We start from the raw sequence: 18,980 nt of genomic DNA on the forward strand, positions 1-18,980 counted from the left end.
AAAGCTGGAGTGACGTACACTTAAGTCTCTAACGGACTCTGCATCAGAAAAAATGAGGGACTGATAAGCAGAAGGATGAATATATGCACAGTTATCAGAGAAATATAGCAAAATGTTAATTGAGCTGGACATATGGATGTTCTCTCAATAATTAAACTGTTGTGTATGTTTGAAGTATTTCATATATTGGGAAAAACTGCTTGCAATTGCTCGGCTCTCTCCCATTGCCTGTACAAACTGGAACTGAATTTGTATGAAGTAAGCCAGTGGAGGTGCTATTCTCAGACTCATGATTTTATCTTTAAAGAAAAACACAAAAACTAACACGAAAAAGAAACCAAACTATTCCTTCCCAACAAAGAATGAATTAAAATGAACAGCAACTTTAGCTTCACATTATATATGTCATGACTCTGGCTCTGGTAAGAGAACTTCCAAATTCCATGCATTGGTCCTCAGCTTAGATGTGTCTTAGGTCAGCTAAGACTAATCATTTAAAGGTGGGCACCTGCCTTGACTATAGTGTTTAGCTCAAGAAAATATATTTGCTGAACTTGGCCTCTCAGGGTGAAATGCAAGGCCCATGCAATGCCAACAAAACAAAGCAAATTAAAACAATGTCAAGAAAAATTCACACATTTCTGTTAAGGAAGGGTTATAGTCAAGGCAGATGCCCATCTTTAAATGATTAGTCTTAGAAATACATCTAAGCTGAGGACTAATGCATGGAATTTGGAAGTTCTCTTATCAGAGCCAGAGTCATGACATATATAATGTGAAGCTAAAGTTGCTGTTCATTTTAATTCATTCTTTATTGGGAAGGAATAGTTTGGTTTCTTTTTTGTCTATGGGGTCTATGCTGTCTATGGGGTCTATGCCGTTTATGGGGTCGCACAGAGTCGGACACAACTGAAGCGACTTAGCAGCAGCAGCAGCAGTCACCTAATGGATTACAGATTCACTGTTTATAGCTTCAGAAAAACACTTTTGGGTTTCATTACCTTTATCAAGAGATGCCCCAGCCATATGGTAAAAGCTCAATGCAGTGTCTACATCATTAATATTCTTTAGGAAGGTAAAGAAGTTCTCCACTTCCTGAAATGTCAGCCCCTGAAAGAAGAAAAACAATAAGGTAAGGCAGGAGCCTGTGCAAAAAGCAGCATAAAATGCAGAAGACTAGGCAGTTACTCATGCCTATAAATCAGAAATTTATGCTATGTCTGGAACAGAGACTCAACAAATTACTCAAGGAATGTCAAATTTACAAACAACAGGGGAACAAAACTTTTCAATTTTACTCTAAGAAAGGCATGCTAGCTAACTGCTTTCCCCTTATATGTAAAATCTGACATGAAGCTGTTTACAGTGATGGCTGGATATCTTTAATCAAAATATTTTTAACCATATCCTCCAATTAGCCACAGTATCTGTTGTGACACTCCCTAAATGAGCTGTAGCCACTTGATTTGTTATACATCTTAACAAGTAAGATCCATTAGGACTTTCATTTTAATAACCTACTCAATAGGCCAGTCAAGCTTTTTTGAGGCTTAAGCTAATTAAAGAATCACCAAAGTCAGTGATATACATGGGAATAGTTTCAGAATTTAGCAGAACCCAAGCAACTGGGAAAGTTGTTCATTATACCAATTTAAAAGCTACTAATGAAGCAATGAAGCAATTGGCCATGTAAATTTAATTTGATGAAATTTCTGTGAACGAGGAAATTCTTTTCAAAAGCTAGTCAAAGATTTGCTGATCTTTAATTCTACCTTTTATGATGGCTCAAGAGAGTAGTTGGATAAAGACAGATTAGAGGGAGGAAGATCTGTCCTATCTGCCTGCTTTCCATTTCTCACACATCATGCTGGGACGGAAATGAATACAATTTCAAAGAAGTGAGTAACACTGGGAAGACACTGAGGTTAGTGCATTTTAATGAAGCATAAGGTCCTTAATGGACTGCACATGTTGACAGGCTTCTACCCAGTACCGCTCCTCTTCCGATTTCCATTTCCCTGAACTATAGAGCCTGGGCTTCCCAGGTGGCACAATGGTAAAGAATCCACTTGTCAGAAGACGCAGGAGACATGCGTTCTATCCCTGGGTTGGGAAGATCTCCTGGAGTAGGAAAAGGCAACCCGCCCTAGTATTCTTGCCTGGAAAATACCTTGGGCAGAGGAGCCAGGTGGGGTACAGTCCATGGAATTGCACAGAGTTGGACATGACTAAGCATGCATGCAAACTACAGAGCCTAGGAATTTATATCTGTAACTCAGTAAAAAGGAAAACTTAATATAGACTATAGTACTTTCCTGGTACTGTAGGACCAGGAAACTGGCCAATGATATCTTTATCAATCTAACTAAGAGCTAAAATACTCTATGATTATGTCATATAATCTTAGTTTTTCCCCCTCAGTTCAGTTCAGTTGCTCAGTAGTGTCCAACTCCTTGTGACAACATGGACAACAGCACGCCAGGCTTCCCTGTCCATCACCAACTCCCAGAGCTTGCTCAAACTCGAGTCCAATGAGCTGGTGATGCCATCCAACCATCTCATCATCTGTCATCCCCTTCTCCTCCTGCCTTCAATATTTCCCAGCATCAGGGTCTTTCCTAAGAAGTCAGTTTTTCACATCAGGTGCCCAAAGTATTGGAGCTTCAGCTTCAGCATCAGTCACTCCAATGAATATTCAGGACTGGTTTCCTTTAGGATCGACTGGTTGGCTCTCCTTGCAGTCCAACAGACTCTCAAGAGTCTTCTCCAACACCACAGTTGGAGCATCAATTCATTGGCACTCAGCTTTCTTTTATGGTCCAACTCTGACATCCATACACGACTACTAGAAAAACCACAGCTTTGACTAGAAGGACGTTTGTTGGCAAAGTAATGTCTCTGCTGTCTAGGTCATAGCTTTTCTTCCAAGGAGCAAGTCTTTTATTTCATGGCTGCAGTCACCTCTTTTGGGGCCCAAGAAAATAAAGTCTCACTGTTTCCATTGCTTTCCCATCTATTTGCCATGAAGTGATGGGACCAGATACCATGATCTTAGTTTTTTGAATGCTAAGTTTTAAGTCAGTTTTTTCACTCTCTTCACTTTCATCAAGAGGCTCTTTAGTTCCTTTTCGTTTTCTGCCATTAGAGTGGTGTCATCTGCATATCTGAGGTTATTGATATTTCTGCTGGCAATCTTGATTCCAGTTTGTGCTTCATCCAGCCTGGCATTTTGCATGATGCCACAAGGTGACAATATACAAATTTGATGTACTCCTTTCCCAATATGGAACCAGTCCATTGTTCCATGTCTGGTTCTAACTGTTGCTTCTTGACCTGCATACAGATTTCTCAGGAGGCAGGTAAGGTGGTCTGGTATTTCTTTTTTTTTTTTAAGAATTTTCCAGTTTGTTGTGATCCACACAGTCAAAGGCTTTAGCGTAGTCAATGAAGCAGATGTTTTTCTGGAACTCTCTTGCTTTTTCTATGATCCAACAAATGTTGGCAATTTGATCTCTGGTTCCTCTGCCTTTTCTAAAACCAGCTTGAACATCTTAAGTTCTTGGTTCATATATTGTTGAAGCCTAGCATGGAGAATTTTGAGCATTATTTTGCTAGCATGTGAGATGAGTGTAATTGTGCAGTAGTTTGAACATTCTTTGGCACTGCCTTTCTTTGGGATTGGAATGAAAACTGACCTTTTCCAGTCCTGTGGCCACTGCTGTTTTCCAAATTTGCTGGCATACTGAGTGCAGCACTTTAAAGCATCATCTTTTAGGATATGAAATAGCTCAGCTGGGATTCCATCACCTCCACTAGCTTTGTTCGTAGTGATGCTTCTAAGGCCCACTTGACTTTGCACTCCAGGATGTCTGGTTCTATGTGAGTGATCACACCATCATGGTTATCTGGGTCATGAAGATCTTTTTTGTATAGTTCTTCTGTGTATTCTTGCCACCTCTTCTTAATATCTTTAGCTTCTGTTAGGTCCATACTGTTTCTGTCCTTTATTGTGCCCATCTTTGCAAGAAATATTCCCTTGGCTTTTCCCCTTAGAATCACAGAATTTAAATATTTTAAAATTGTGGAATATGAGGATCAAATAGAAAGGTATGTAAAACATATACGTACAAATGAGCAAACTCTGTAAAATGAAGTTTTACACCCATAAAAACTCAATTCAGGTCAAGAAGCAGATTACTGTCAGCATCCCAGGAGCCTCCCTCCCCTTCCCCAACAATAGCCCTTTACAGTTATGAGCTTGTTCTCCGTGATAAAAACCATTCTGAATTTTAGGAGATTCATTTCCTTGCCTTTCATAAAAAACAGCTTTTCTATCTATTTATGCATCCTTTAACATATGTTTAAGGAGTTTAAGTATATCTACTTTTGAATTTTATAAATGGAACCATGCAGTATGTATTCTATTTTATATGGTTTCTGTCTTAAAAAAAAATATATATATATATATATATACACACACACATACATATATATTTGGCCACACCACATGGCATGTAGGAGCCTAGTTCCCTGAGCAGGGATTGAACCTGCATCCCCTGCACTAGAAGCAAGGAGGCAAGCAATGGACTGCCAGGAAGTCTCCGGCTTCTGTCTTTAACATTTTTTAATGCTTTAGTGTTATGTCTGTAGTTCATTCACTTTTATTGCTGTAACTATTCCATTGTGTGACTATTCCATTTGGGCTATTTCTAGTTTTTGGAAATTATGAACAGTGGTCCATCCATATTTAAAAATTCATTCAAACATTTATGGAGCACCTAGTATGTACGAAGTTCCATAACTTTTGGTGGTGAACTGGAAGGCCTATATTAAATAATTCCTCTCAACTTGAAGTCATTCTCATGGTCTTGACTTAGAGCACTCAGAGTTCATTCCTTGTAAAAATGCTACAATATGCTAACTAATGTAAGCACTAGGCTATAACATAATACGAGGAGAATTCCACTGGATCAGAAGCACAGGTTTTATATCATCTGCTTACGAATGGATACACTAATACCATCTTCTCTTTCCATCAAAAGACATTAATGGAAGAGTATTCAGCCTTTACAAGGAAAGAAGTTCTGATACATGCTACAAGGACAACTCTGAACACACTATGTCAAGGGAAATAACACAAATTACAAAAAATACAAAGGACAAATACTGTATGATTCCACTTATATGAATTACCTAGAGTAGTTAAATTCCTAGAGACAGGATGTAGAATGGTGGTTTCCAGGAACGGGGAGGGGGATAATGAGGAATTATTGTTTAATGATATGGAGTTTCAGTTTGGGAAGACGAAAAAGTTCTGGAGATGAATGATGGTTTTGGTTGCACAGCAGTATGAATGTACTTAGTACTATTAAACCACTTAAAAGTGGTTAAAATGGTAAATTTTGTTCTTTATTTTTAATGGTAAATTTAAAAAAAGATATGCTAAAGCTTTTCTCCTTTTTAAATTTTACATATGGATTTCCACAGGGTAGGGGAGCATTGGTGTCTGAGTTTATGAAAGGATTTTTAAGGCTAAAAGGTTAACATAAATTCCTAAAACTGAAAGGGCAACCTCTAATGTGTGTTAGTTAATTTACTGTGAAACATTAAAGACGACAGTGCTTACACTGAGAATTATTAGAGAACAGAAAAATCTAAATTGAGTGATTATTCATTTGATGACAGAAAAACAGTGGAATATAAATCATATTAAGCCATTATTAAATAAAAATATGCAACATTTTGCCTTTTACTACATAAATATAATAAAAATTTTTATTGAGCACTTACTAACCACTTAGCACTCTACTAGGAACAGTGAGGAAAATAAAATTGCTTTGGACATGAGTCTTGGGTCTTAAAGAGCTTAAAATTTTGATAGGCCTCCTTAAAGAAAAGGTGATGCTATTCACAAAATTATTATTTCTTGGTAACTACCTCAGTAAAAAGTCCAGAGATTTATTAGCATAAAGCTAGAATAAGAGTGCAACATGAAGTTTGTGGATAGAAAGTGCAAAGACAGGCTTTATGAAAGTTGAGTTGCTGGACTTAGAAGGCTATAGCTTAAGCACAATCTTTTTGGGTGACTTGAACTGCAGACATAGTAGTCAAAAGGAAATACCCTTCTCTTAGGCTTGGCATCAAATGGATTTAAAAAAAATATACTATGGGGAAGTACAAGAAGCAGGAGTTATTTTATTCTGTGACCAGATTTTCAACAAACCAACTGAAAGAACTTGCATGACTGGACTAAAAAAATAAATAAAATTAATAGTACTTCGACTCTAAACAGAAGTATTTCTTTATGTTGTTTTAAAATGAATTTAACACTAGAGAAGTTGTTAAACAAGCAGACAGAATTGTCTTTCAAAATTAAAAGCAACTGATAAAATGTTCAGGAAAAAAACAGAAAATCTTTTGACCTTGGGCAAGGCAGAGTTCTTAAGATATGACACCAAAAACACAATCCATCAACAGAAAAAAATTTGATAGATTTTATCAAGGTTAAAAATTTTGTGCTTCAAAATACTGAGAAAACAGACAAATCACAGACTGGGGAAAATATTTAAAAATCATATATCTGATAAAGAATTTGTATCCAGAATTATATAAAGAACTCTTACAACTCAATAATGAGATAATAATAACCCAGTTAAAGAAAGACTTGAACAGACATCTTCCAAATAAGATATATGAATGGCTAAAGAGTACATGAAACAATGCTTCAGATCATCATTCATTAGAGAAATGCAAACTAAAATCACAATGAGATATCACTATATATCTATTAGGATGACTAATCAAAAAGACAGATAATAACAACTTTTAGTGAGGATATGGAGAAAATGAATTCATGCATTGCTGTGGAATGCAACGTGGTACACCCACTTTGGAAAACAGTATGGCAAATTTCTTAAAAAGGACGTTTCACAAAATTTTACTATATGACCCAGCTAGCCACTCCTAGGAATCTCCTTAAGAGACGTAAAGACATAGATGCACATCCGAGATTTGTATGTAAATGTTTATACCAGCCTCAATTTGGAAACAATTCAAATGTTCATCAACTGGTGACGGCAGAGTGAGCGAGTGAGGTCGCTCAGTCATGTTCGACTCTTTGCGACCCCGTGGACTATAAGCCCACCAGGCTCCTCTGTCCATGGGATTCTCCAGGCAAGAATACTGGAGTGGATTGCCATTTCCTTCTCCAGGGGATCTTCCCAACCCAAGGATCGAACCTGGGTCTCCTGCATTGCAGGCAGTCGCTTTATCCTCTGAGCCACCAGGGAAGCCCTGGTGATGGCAGAAACAAGATATAAATATCTATACAGTGTAATATTATTTACTATTCAGAAATAAAAAGTTATAAAGCATTAGTATGTAGTTTATACTGAATAGTAAACAGTATTTCTGAAGAGTAAATAGTATTCCATTGCATGGATAGTAAATAGTCTTCCATTGTATAGTAAAGTAGAGACATTACTTTGCCAACAAACGTCCGTCTAGTCAAAGCTGTGGCATTTCCAGTAGTCATGTACAGATGTGAGAGTTGGACCATAAAGAAGGCTGAGTGCCAAAGAATTGATGCTTTTGAACTATATGATGTTGGAGAAGACTCTTGAGAGTCCCTTGGATTGCAAAGAGATCAAACCAGTCAGTCCTAAATCCTGAATATTTACTGGACGGACTGATACTGAAGCTGAAGCTCCAATACTTTGGCCACCTGATGCAAAGAGCTGACTCAATGGAAAAGACCCTGATGCTGGGGAAGACTGAAAGCAGGAGAAGGGAATAATGGAGGAACAGATGGTTGGATGGCATCACCAACTCAATGAAGATGAGTTTGGGGAGATGGTGAAGGACAGGGAAGCCTGGCGTGCTGCAGCTCATAGGGTCGCAAAGAGTTGGACATGACTGAGTTACTGAACAATAATTCCACTATATAGACAGTAAATAGTAGTCTATTGTATGCATGGATAAACCTAAAAATATAAGTAAAAGAAGCCAGACACAAGACTACATTATTATATGAATGCATTTATATGAAATTTCCAGAAAAGGAAAGTCTATAGAGACAAAAGGAAGATTTATGGTTGTGTGGGACTTAGGCGGAAATGGGTATTGACTATAAACTAGCATGAGGGCTCTTTTTTGGGGTGATGGAAATCTTCTAAAACTAGATATTGCAGTAATGACTGCAAATTTACTAAATTTGCTAAAAATCATTGATGGGTGTCTCTTTACAAAAAACCATTCATGGGTGAATTGTTCAGTTAATTTATACATACTTTATGATATATAAATTACACCTCAATAAAACTGTTAAAAAATAAAAAGGCAGTTATAGTAGAATGAGAAGAGAAGGAAGGAAAATTTGGCTTCCTCTGGAGTCAGCTGTAAATTTAGTATCTCATGTTGAGAGGCCATGGGTGGTATAAACACACTGTAATGATGATTCTCTTGTGTTCTCTTTTAACTGGTCATAGTAAATCCATCTGCCAATAATCAACCCAACTGCCTGAGTTCCCTCTATGGCCCATTAAAAAAAAGGAACAGTCTCCTTCTTATATGCTTCTTTCTTATATGCTATGCTTCTCACCAATCTATTATTTGCTCAATTTTTCTGGTTAGTTTTAAAAAACATTTACATTATTTTTATACTAGATAATATATTTCGTACAGTGCAAAGTAATTCTTCCTCTACCCTTGTCATCTAGTCTCCCACCCTCCACGTGGTCACTGCCAACAAGTGGGTACCCTTTCAGAGGTGTTACTATGCTTGTCTTGCTCAACAAAGCATCGTCCCATTGCGAAGCCCAGAGGTTTCTTCAACTGGTTGGTGCCTGGCAGTAGGGGGAAGTTACACCATTTCTATTAGTTACATTTCTTTAAGAATCTAAATGTCCTAAAACATCACTTTTCTTTATATGTTCATTCCTACTGTTGACAAAATATCAGTGACAATCAGTGTCAACTGGAAACCCCTAAACTTCTTAGTGTAGTATACAAGGTCTTCTACAATCTGGTCCCATAACTCACCTTTCTAGCTATCTCACTAAGAGATAGGCTACAGTCTAGTAACACTGTTTTTTTTGTTTACTCCAAACTCTTCTGCTTATTCAAATCATAGAGAACAGTGACAATAAACAGATTCATCAGTAGGATGATTATGGACCCTGGAATGAGATAGCCTGGCTTTGAATCCTAGTGCCACCTCGTAAGACACTGTGTGTTCTCAGACAAATAATGAAGGTTTGGAAAAAGCATTTTTCATCTCAAAAACAGGGATCCTACCCACCGAGCAGGACGTGATAATTAGGGAGATGACAAATAAATGTCTTGTACATAAAAAGTACTCAGTAAACCATTAGACCATTCCGGTATGACCTAAATCAAATCCCTTATGATTATACAGTGGAAGTGAGAAATAGATTAAGGAAGTAGATCTGATAGAGTGCCTGATGAACTATGGACGGAGGTTCGTGACATTGTACAGGAGACAGGGAGCAAGACCAACCCCATGGAAAAGAAATGCAAAAAAGCAAAATGGCTGTCTGAGGAGGCCTTACAAATAGCTGTGAAAGGAAGAGAAGCGAAAAGCAAAGGAGAAAAGCAAGGATATACCCATCTGAATGCAGAGTTCCAAAGAATAGCAAGAAGAGATAAGAAAGCCTTCCTCAGTGGTCAGTGTGAAGAAATAGCGGAAAACAACAGAATGGGAAAGACTAGAGATCTCTTCAAGAAAATCAGAAATACCAAGGGAACATTTCATGCAAAGATGGGCTCAATAAAGAACAGAAATGGTATGGACCTAACAGAAGCAGAAGACATTAAGAAGAGGTGGCAATAATACACAGAAGAACTGTACAAAAAAGATCTTCACAACACAGATAATCACAATGGTGTGATCACTCACCTAGAGCCAGACATCCTGGAATGTGAAGTCAAGTGGGCCTTAGAAAGCATCACTACGAACAAAGCTAGTGGAGGTGATGGAATTCCAGTAGAGCTATTTCAAATCCTGAAAGATGATGCTGTGAAAGTGCTGCACTCAAGATGCCATCAAATTTGCAAAACTCAGCAGTGGCCACAGGACTGGAAAAGGTCAGTTTTCATTCCAATCCCCAAAAAAGGCAATGCCAAAGAATGCTCAAACTACTGCACAATTGCACTTATCTCACACGCTAGTAAAGTAATGCTCAAAATTCTCCAAGCCAGGCTTCAGCAGTATGTGAACCATGAACATCCAGATGTTCAAGCTGGTTTTAGAAAAGGCAGAGGAACCAGAGATCAAATTGCCAACATCCAGTGGATCACTGAAAAAGCAAGAGAGTTTCAGAAAAACATCTATTTCTGCTTTATCAACTATGCCAAAGCCTTTGACTGTGTGGATCACAATAAACTGTGGAAAATTCTGAAAGAGATGGGAATACCAGACCACCTGACCTGTCTCTTGAGAAATCTGTATGCAGGTCAGGAACCAACAGTTAGGACTGGACATGGAAGAACAGACTGGTTCCAAATAGGAAAAGGAGTACATCAATGCTGTATATTGTCACCCTGCTTATTTAACTTATATGCAGAGTACATCATGAGAAATGCTGGGCTGGATGAAGCACAAGCTGGAATCAAAATTGCTGGGAGAAATATCAATAACTTCAGATATGCAGATGACACCACCCTTATGGCAGAAAGTGAAGAAGAACTAAAAAGAGCCTCTTGATGAAAGCAAAAGAGGAGAGTGAAAAAGTTGGCTTAAAGCTCAACATGCAGAAAACTAAGATCATGGCATCTGGTACCATCACTTCATGGCAAACAGATGGGGAAACAATGGAAACAGTAGCTGACTTTATTTTTTTGGGCTCCAAAGTCACTGCAGATGGTGACTGCAGCCATGAAATTAAAAGATGCTTACTTTTTGGAAAGAAAGTTATGACAACCTAGACGGCATATTAAAAAGCAGAGCCATTACTTTGTTAAAAAAGGTCTGCCTAGTCAAGGCTATGGTTTTTCCAGTAGTCATGTATGGACGTGAGAGTTGGACTATGAAGAAAGCTGAGCGCCGAAGTATTGCTTTTGAACTATGGTGTTGGAGAGGCTCTTGAGAGTTCCTTGGACTGCAAGGAGATCCAACCAGTCCATTCTAAAGGAGATCAGTCCTGAGTGTTCATTGGAAGGACTGATGCTGAAGCTGAAACTCCAATACTTTGGCCACCTGATGCGAAGAGCTGACTTATTTGAAAAGACCCTGATGCTAGGAAAGACTGAGGGCAGGCGGAGAACGGGATGACAGGGAATGAAATGGTTGGATGGCATCACCGACTCAACAGACTTGAGTTTGGGTGGACTCCAGGAGTTGGTGATGGACAGGGAGGCCTGCCGTGCTGCAGTCCACGGGGTCGCAAAGAGTTGGACACGACCGAGTGACTAAACTGAACTGAAACGATAGGTCAAAGTCCCGAGTAAGCTGTCAGGCTCATTACTACAAAACTAGTAGTAATGAATTTACTCAGTTATGCTCTGAGATATATTCTCTTCTCTGGTTTGTATAGGGTCTTGAGGGATAGGAAATAAGGAAAAGGCTGAGGTATATGACACTAATTGTATTGAGGGTGGGGAGAATTGAAAATAAAATAGGTGGAAAAATAAAATTAAATCTCTGAATAGTAACTCACAGCTTAGTACTCTTTTGAGGGAGGTACAGGTTTCAAAGGTAATCAGTAACACAAAGCAAATCAATGAAGTAGAATTCTAACCTTTTAAGTTTAATGGCCACATCTTGGGTGCTATACTACATAGTTTTGGTGGACACCCAGTAATTGGGGTTAGAGTTTCTCAAAGGTTCTGGGATCAATGTTTCTAGAATCTGACATCTTATGAAGACCACAATGTGGGTTCAACTGTCAAGCATCTGAGAGAATATGTGAACAGAAGAGACCACATGAATATTATCCACAGAAAACAAGAAAAGTAAATAACCGAACAGTTTTATTATATCTTTATGAGGGTACATACTATACATTCATCAATGCATCTGATAAACAACTGCCTGTGAGACATCATACAGAGGATGGCAAAGATGAGTAAGATGGTGCTTTTCAGAGGCTCAAAGTTGAGTGGGTTGTATTATAATTATTTATTATGTCTTCCTCCACTATGAGAACAGACAGCTGGTTTTGCTCATTCTTGTATTCCCAATATTTAGAAGAGTGCCTGGCACATGGGTGCTCAATAAATATTGATATGAAATTAGATCATCCTTTGCATAGATATATGTTTTATTAGACTATTACAGACTACATATTTCTTGAGGATAGGTGATGGCTTTATCTTTTATCCTAAAGTACCTGGTTTTGAATATAGCAATGTCTGCCACTGAACTGTAACTTTCAATTCATTCTTGAGTGTATTTACTAAATTATTAAAGCTTGTGGGCGTCTGCACTCTTAACCATAGAGAACCAACACTGTGAATTACACCTATGAAGTCTCAGGAAACTCTTTTATTTAATGAGGAGAAGAAGGTAATTTGAAGGATGGAAAGTTTTAAAACATTTTAAGTTGAGTTACATTTGACCTAGAAGAAAAATTCACAGAAAAAAAAGACAATGAGGGGAATGGGGAAAATCTGATAGAGGTTAGGGACTAATCTTGAAAGCAAAGCTGAAACAAAACATGTTTTCCATAAAACAAAAAAAGAAAGAAAGAAAAGAAAAAACTGCCTTTGTTAAATAAGAAACATGGTGGTTATTCAGCATGAACAGAGTCATTTTTCCGGGCATGGCAGGCTCCCCAGTTCTTCCAGCTATTACTCAGGGACAGAACTAGAGACACTGATGAAGCAGACTTTTCCAGCCCAGTGGCTGTGGCAAGCTTTACTGCACTTTAGAATCACCTGGGGAGACTTTTAAGCACTGCTGATGCCTGGACCCACCCACTGAGCTTCTGATTTAGTTGATTTGAAGAGGGTCTCAACAACCACATTTCTGAAAAGTTCCCCAAGTGAGCCTACTGGAAAACCAGGTCCAGAGAACTGCGTTAGAGGAAGAATATGGTCAGGAAAAACAGAATTTTGTTAGAGAAGGGACAAGATCTGTAATAGGAAGCCTCAGATTTTAGTCCAGATTGTGGGCAGATCATTAATTTCTCTTCTTCTGTGTCTCTATATTCTCAAAGGCAAAATGAGATCTAGCAAAGCTGTTAGAAACACAAAAAATAAAAATGGCTGTGAAGCACTGCATGGTCACTAATATGCCAATATTTATTTAATATCACCACTAGGACCTTCAGTCTTTTAGTTCTGGTTTGAAATTTTGTACAGAACCCCACACAGAAAGTGATTAACATGTGCCAAATGAAAACTTACATTTTCATGTTAACAAATCCAGAGTGGAATAAAGGAAGCAATTAGAAATCAGATAGTCATTCCTCTATAATGGGAAATGGTCCCAGAGAGATGGACTGGTAACCTTAGGAGGAAAGGCCCTTCATTAACTCTCATTTTAGTTAATTGCTATGTTCACAAATTATTTTACCAACATGAGAGTACAATCAATCTCCATCTCCTTTCTAAAGCAGGCTAGAAATTCTGGGCCAGAAATAATTTAGCACCCCAGATTTTTATCACCTGACAAAATTTGTCTTTTCACTTTAGGGCTTTTTTGCAAGGTCTTTGGGTCCTAAATTAACTCCTGCCAAAGCTAGAATACTTTATTTCTTCAAGGGAGATGTCTCCAACACCCAATTTATTGCTTTTAAATATAAATTCATATCAAAACATGAATTGACCTATCATGATAGATAATGTTGTTTAGTTGCCAAGTGGTGTCCGACTCATTTGCAACCCCATGGACTGTAACCCACAAGGATCCTCTGGTCCATGGGATTTTTCAGGCAAGAATACTAAAGTGGGTTGCCATTTCCTTCTTCAGGGGATCTTTCTGACCCAAGGACAAAACCTGTGTCTCCTGTACTGGCAGGCTGATTCTTTACCACTGAGAGACTTGGGGAGTGATAGAAAATTATTTTAAGGTCAAATCAATGCCAGGACCAAAACTTTAAAAATAAGTTTGGTCAGGGATCTCTGGCAGTTCAGCGGTTAGGACTCCATGCTTCCAATGCAGGGATGGGGGTGGGGCGTTGCAGGTCAATCCCTGGTGGGAGTGCATGCTGTGTGGTGCAGCCAAAACATTAAAAAAGGGTCTGGTCAACAGAAACGTGCGTTCTCTACAAAATTCACCTAGATATTTGTGATCAACTTTCTGAAATTACAACTTCCAATAGATATGAGCTGTGTACTAGGTAATATAGGAGTTCTCTTTAGGAGAGAAGCATTGTCCTCTGTCACTTTCTGTTAAGGAGTCTTCCTTCATAGCCAAGAGAACACCTTCAGACTGGCTGGACTGCTCAGAGAAGCTGACACTCTCTCTCAGAATCCAGCCTGCTCTCAGTTGCAGTCCACAGCCTGTTCAGAGGTCCTTGCAGCTTTTCAACACCCAAGGTATGGAGGAAAAACTCTAGCTGATAAGAACTGCTTTCCACCAACTTGGGGGTGATGCTATTCAAGCAAGATTTCCTGAACAAAGATTGATGGAAATAAGCCCAGGCAATTCTATTTCTTACTGAGTCTTTAAAGTTTAGAGCCTGCATAAAGGACAAGGGTCTCAGTTTACGAGGCCAGTTAAGTGATCTATCCAACGTCCACAGAAACTTCTCAGGCAGGACTTGAACTCAAGTCTTCTAGCTCCATGTCTACTATATCACACTACCTTCGCAATCCCTCATGGAACATGTTTAATGTTAGGTCAATTTTCCAGGCATGGCTAAGTGGTAATTGTTGTCATGTGGGAAGGGTATTGGGCTGAGGATGAGATCTGGGGTCTAGCCCTTGCACTGCTGTGTGTGTTTGTGTATGTGTGTCTCTGTGAGTGTGTACATGATCTTTAAAAGATCTGGCCTCTTTACTAGTTTTTGGTTCAGTTTGTTCATCCACTGCCTAGAAAACCCCAGACACTGACTCAGTTCTACCATCTGCTTCTTCCTGTACCAGGTACAGCTCTGAAGGCTCTCACAGAGCAGTGTTGACTAGTGTCATCACAAATCCATGGTCTCCAATCTCATGCTTCTCAAAAAAGACCCATTCATCTCCTCCTGAAATCTCTAATAATCTTAGTCTCAGTCTTTTGCTTCTATGCTTGCTCCTTTCCAAATTATTCTTCATAAAGCATCCAGAGTTGTCTCTTTAAACATACACACAACCACGCTATTTTCCTGCTCACAACTCTTTAATAATAGCTTCTCATTGCACTGTGAATAAAACCCCAACTCATTCCATGCCTACAAGGTCTTGCAGGTTCTTGCCCACATCTTCCTCTCAGACCTCATCTCAGGCCATTCTCCTCTTTGTTAGTATTTGACAACCACAATAATCCCGGTTTAGCTCCTTACACATGCCAGATTCGTCTTTCCTGCTTGTTATGGAGTGAATGTTTGTGTCATCTCACCCCTGAAACTTAATACACTGAAGCCTTAACCCCCACTGTGGCTGTATTAGGAGATCGGGCCTCTAAAAAAATAATAAAGGTTAAATGAGGTCACAATGCTGGGGCCCCAGTCAGATAGGATTAGTGTCCTTATAAGAAGACACATTAGAGAGCATGTTCTCTCTCTGTATAAACACTAAGGAAAGGTAATGTGAAGACAGAGCAAGAAAGTGGCTGTCTAAAGGACAGGAAGAAAGCTTTCATTAGAAACCCAGTTTGCCTTCACACTGATAACAGACTTCTAACCTCCAGAACAGTGAGAAAACAAATTTCTGTTTTTTAAGCCACCCCGTCTATAGTATTTTGCTATAGAAGCCCAAGCAGAGTTAATATACTACTGCCTCAGAGTTTTAAACATATGCTATTTCCTTCTTTCTGGACCCTCCCTCTTTCTTCTTCCTTCCTTTTTTCAACTTTCTCACTTTCTGTTTAATATGCCTTCCAATTGGACCACTGTAATAAAACAACTCTCCCGAACATCACCATTTCACCAAAACCACCAGGTATTTATCATTTTATTTTACTGGACCCTCTCTTTCCCATGGGACACTGTAGATCCCTTAGTTTTTGAACCTTCTTCTTCCCTGGCTTTGATTTCAATACTTTCTCTAGGTACTCCTCTAACCATTTCCTCAAGATTTCATTCTGGAACTGCTTAAATGTTAGTGTTCCACTTGATCTTGCCCTTGGCTCATGGTTCTTTTCTGTATAATATTCTCTTTGGGTAACTTCATCAATCTTCATGATTTTAATTCTAATAGTGTGTTGATGATTCCCAAACCCAGCTCAGTCCTCTAAAATAGATTTGAATATTCAACTGCTGGCTAACCATCTCTACTTGGGTAGTCCCCAGGCACCTTAAACTGAAGATATCTACAAGGGAACTCTATATCTCCCCTGGGGAACCAGTCTCTCTCTTTCAATTCACTATTTCAGTTCATGGTCACATTGTGATCTGAACCAAAAAACCTAGGGTCATTCGAGGCTACCCCTTCTCCTTCACAAACTGCTTATTTTTTTTTTTCAAGTACCAGAAATAAATTAGTCATAATTAGTTACTAGTTCACTCTCATTATGTTAGTACCTTTGCAGTAACAATATGCTCTCATGGGTTCCTCTAAGCAAAAATACCTACCTTTCCCTCTTTGAAGTGCTTCTTGAGCTGCTTCTGCATGGCAGTCAGCTTCTTGGACTGTACTCCACTGTAAGCCAGCAGCATGCCACCAAACTGCCTCTCAGTGATTCTCCCATCCACAGGGTCATGGCGTTCAAACTGGAAAGTGAACAGAAAGAATGTTCACGAGGTCAAATGGAAAGTATTTTGACATGGGATGTGGAATGATCAACTGTTGGATTCTGAGAACAACTAATGGCTGGGATCATATTTTGAACTATAATTCTTACCAAGACTTAAAAAAATTAGAAACAGAATATTTGGGTATTCCAGATCTGCCACTAAGTTACCCAACTACTCTAGGAGTCAATTTTCTCACCAATAAAACAGCTGCTATAACATTTCCTATATCTTCTAGATCAGGAACTTCCTTGTGAGAATAAAAACCATGTTAAATCTCCATTCAAACTCATCAGTAATATTATTAGTAATAAGTGCTCTCTGGATCATCCACATCTCTGTTACTCAGAGAAAACTTCTTAAAAGTTAATTATTATAAATTTGATCAATTGTACATACCAGTTCCTTGATCTGTACTTAATGTTGTTATACAGACCTCTAAAAATTTCAAAGAAGAGCAATGTGTTTTCCAGTTTTCCCCCAAATGGTAATCAAATGTTAGAACATCAACAGAACTTGAAAAAAAAATGTATAGGGCATACGATGCCTCAATTAGACATGCATACTTATCACAAAGCTACAAAAAATCATTACGCATATTTAAATATGCAGACAGAAAGGCTAAGCACAAAAAACTTCAAGCTAATCTAAGTAATATCAGAAAATGAAGATTGTCATTTAAAAACAGAGAGAAGTGATCTCAATACCAGCTGCAGTGTTAATAATATGTAAATGTGTATTAATAAAATGGCTAAAGATGGGCCTAGAAACCAATTAGAAAGCAAAATGATTTTAACATGGTAAAATTTCCCCACGATTTTATGGAAAATAACAGTTACAAAGAAACTTTCAGATTCCTACATGGTAGGGCAAAATCTTATTCTCCTAAGAGGGTTATATAAAGACATAGGACATTGCTAAGATCAAGTCAACAAACATTTCCTGAATGTCTACTAGTTATCTAGCACTGTTAGTCACCGTAGGGTACAGGAAAGAAGAAGATTCAGTTTCTGTCCTTAGGAACTTTACCATCTAGTAACAAGATAAGGTTTACATGTAAGACATAAAATAAGGAAGTATGTAGTTAAGGGTGAAAGTCTCTCTCAGTTTTTATTTCCTTGCTTAGTTTGGTAAATCAATATACACTTTGTCTCCTCATTGGTCAGACTATGTCAGTGAGCAAGACACAAGAATTACTTTTTAACAACAGCAATCATTTGCTGATAGTGTACTATGAACCAGGTACTTCAGTCATACAATCTTTCATTTAATTGCTGTAACAATCCTATGGAGTAGATATTATCAGCTCCATTTTACAGTTGAGAAAACTGAGGTAGATGAAGTTAGAGCTGGGAGTCATATGTGGCTCTGGCTGGACCCACAGACTGTTATCTCAATAACATACTATTTCCTCCTTCTAAACACTAGTACATATTTATCCTATAGGATAGCAACATGTTGTTTTGGATAAACTTATAAAGCAAGAGTGCTTAGTCATATTTGAGTGAGAAGCAAAACTTGTTCCAAAGAAATCAGCATCAGCAATACTAAGCAAAAGCCTCGTTTTTAACTCAACCACTCAGTATTTCATGTTTGCCACACCATCACTTCTACAGAGCTGATTAATTTTTGACAATACCAAAAGTTTTCAGGATTTAAGTTTGACTTATGATTCAATTAACTACCCTGAAACAAAAATGGAGGACTGATAAAGTTTTTTTGCAAATGAACATACTTTCTGCAATGTTTAAATCAGATTTTCAGTGACATGTGATATCCACGCCAAAGTTGGGGTTCTTTAAGGCAAGTGTGCCATCCCTGGTCTCCTAGGCTTCCACTATTTAGGGTGTTCATTTTACCTTTATCTGGGAGATTTCACAGTTGTACAGAAATCCCATAAATTTGAATTAGATGAGTTAAGTTTTATCCCACAAGATAGATTCAAGGTTGCAATGTCTCTTTTTACAGTGTTGGCAGCAGCAGCAGCAGTGTGCTCAGGCTTATGAAAGCCTGCATTCATCTGCTCTCCACAGGGGCATAAACCTCACCTCTGCCACGTTTCAAAGCAGTAAAGACAATTTCCAGTGGAGATCCCCAAGTAACAATTCCAGTGCTCAAATTAGCATTTTTATTAATGTTCTTTGA

General features: G+C 38.4%; 1 protein-coding gene across 2 annotated transcripts in view; it reads right to left on the bottom strand.

Moving 5' to 3' along the window:
• MICU1 (mitochondrial calcium uptake 1) overlaps nt 1-18,980 on the bottom strand; it is a 215,993-nt gene that overhangs the window by 25,936 nt on the left and 171,077 nt on the right. For both annotated transcript variants that reach the window (XM_010852263.1, XM_010852261.1), the window contains 2 exons: nt 16,677-16,814; nt 1,002-1,110 (listed from right to left, as the gene is read on the bottom strand). In XM_010852263.1, the coding sequence (XP_010850565.1) occupies nt 1,002-1,110; nt 16,677-16,814 (247 nt within the window). The remainder of the gene's footprint in view (nt 1-1,001; nt 1,111-16,676; nt 16,815-18,980) is intronic.

Source organism: Bison bison, unplaced genomic scaffold, assembly GCF_000754665.1.
Source record: "Bison bison bison isolate TAMUID 2011002044 unplaced genomic scaffold, Bison_UMD1.0 scf7180017864309, whole genome shotgun sequence".
NCBI classification, from domain to species: domain Eukaryota; kingdom Metazoa; phylum Chordata; class Mammalia; order Artiodactyla; family Bovidae; genus Bison; species Bison bison.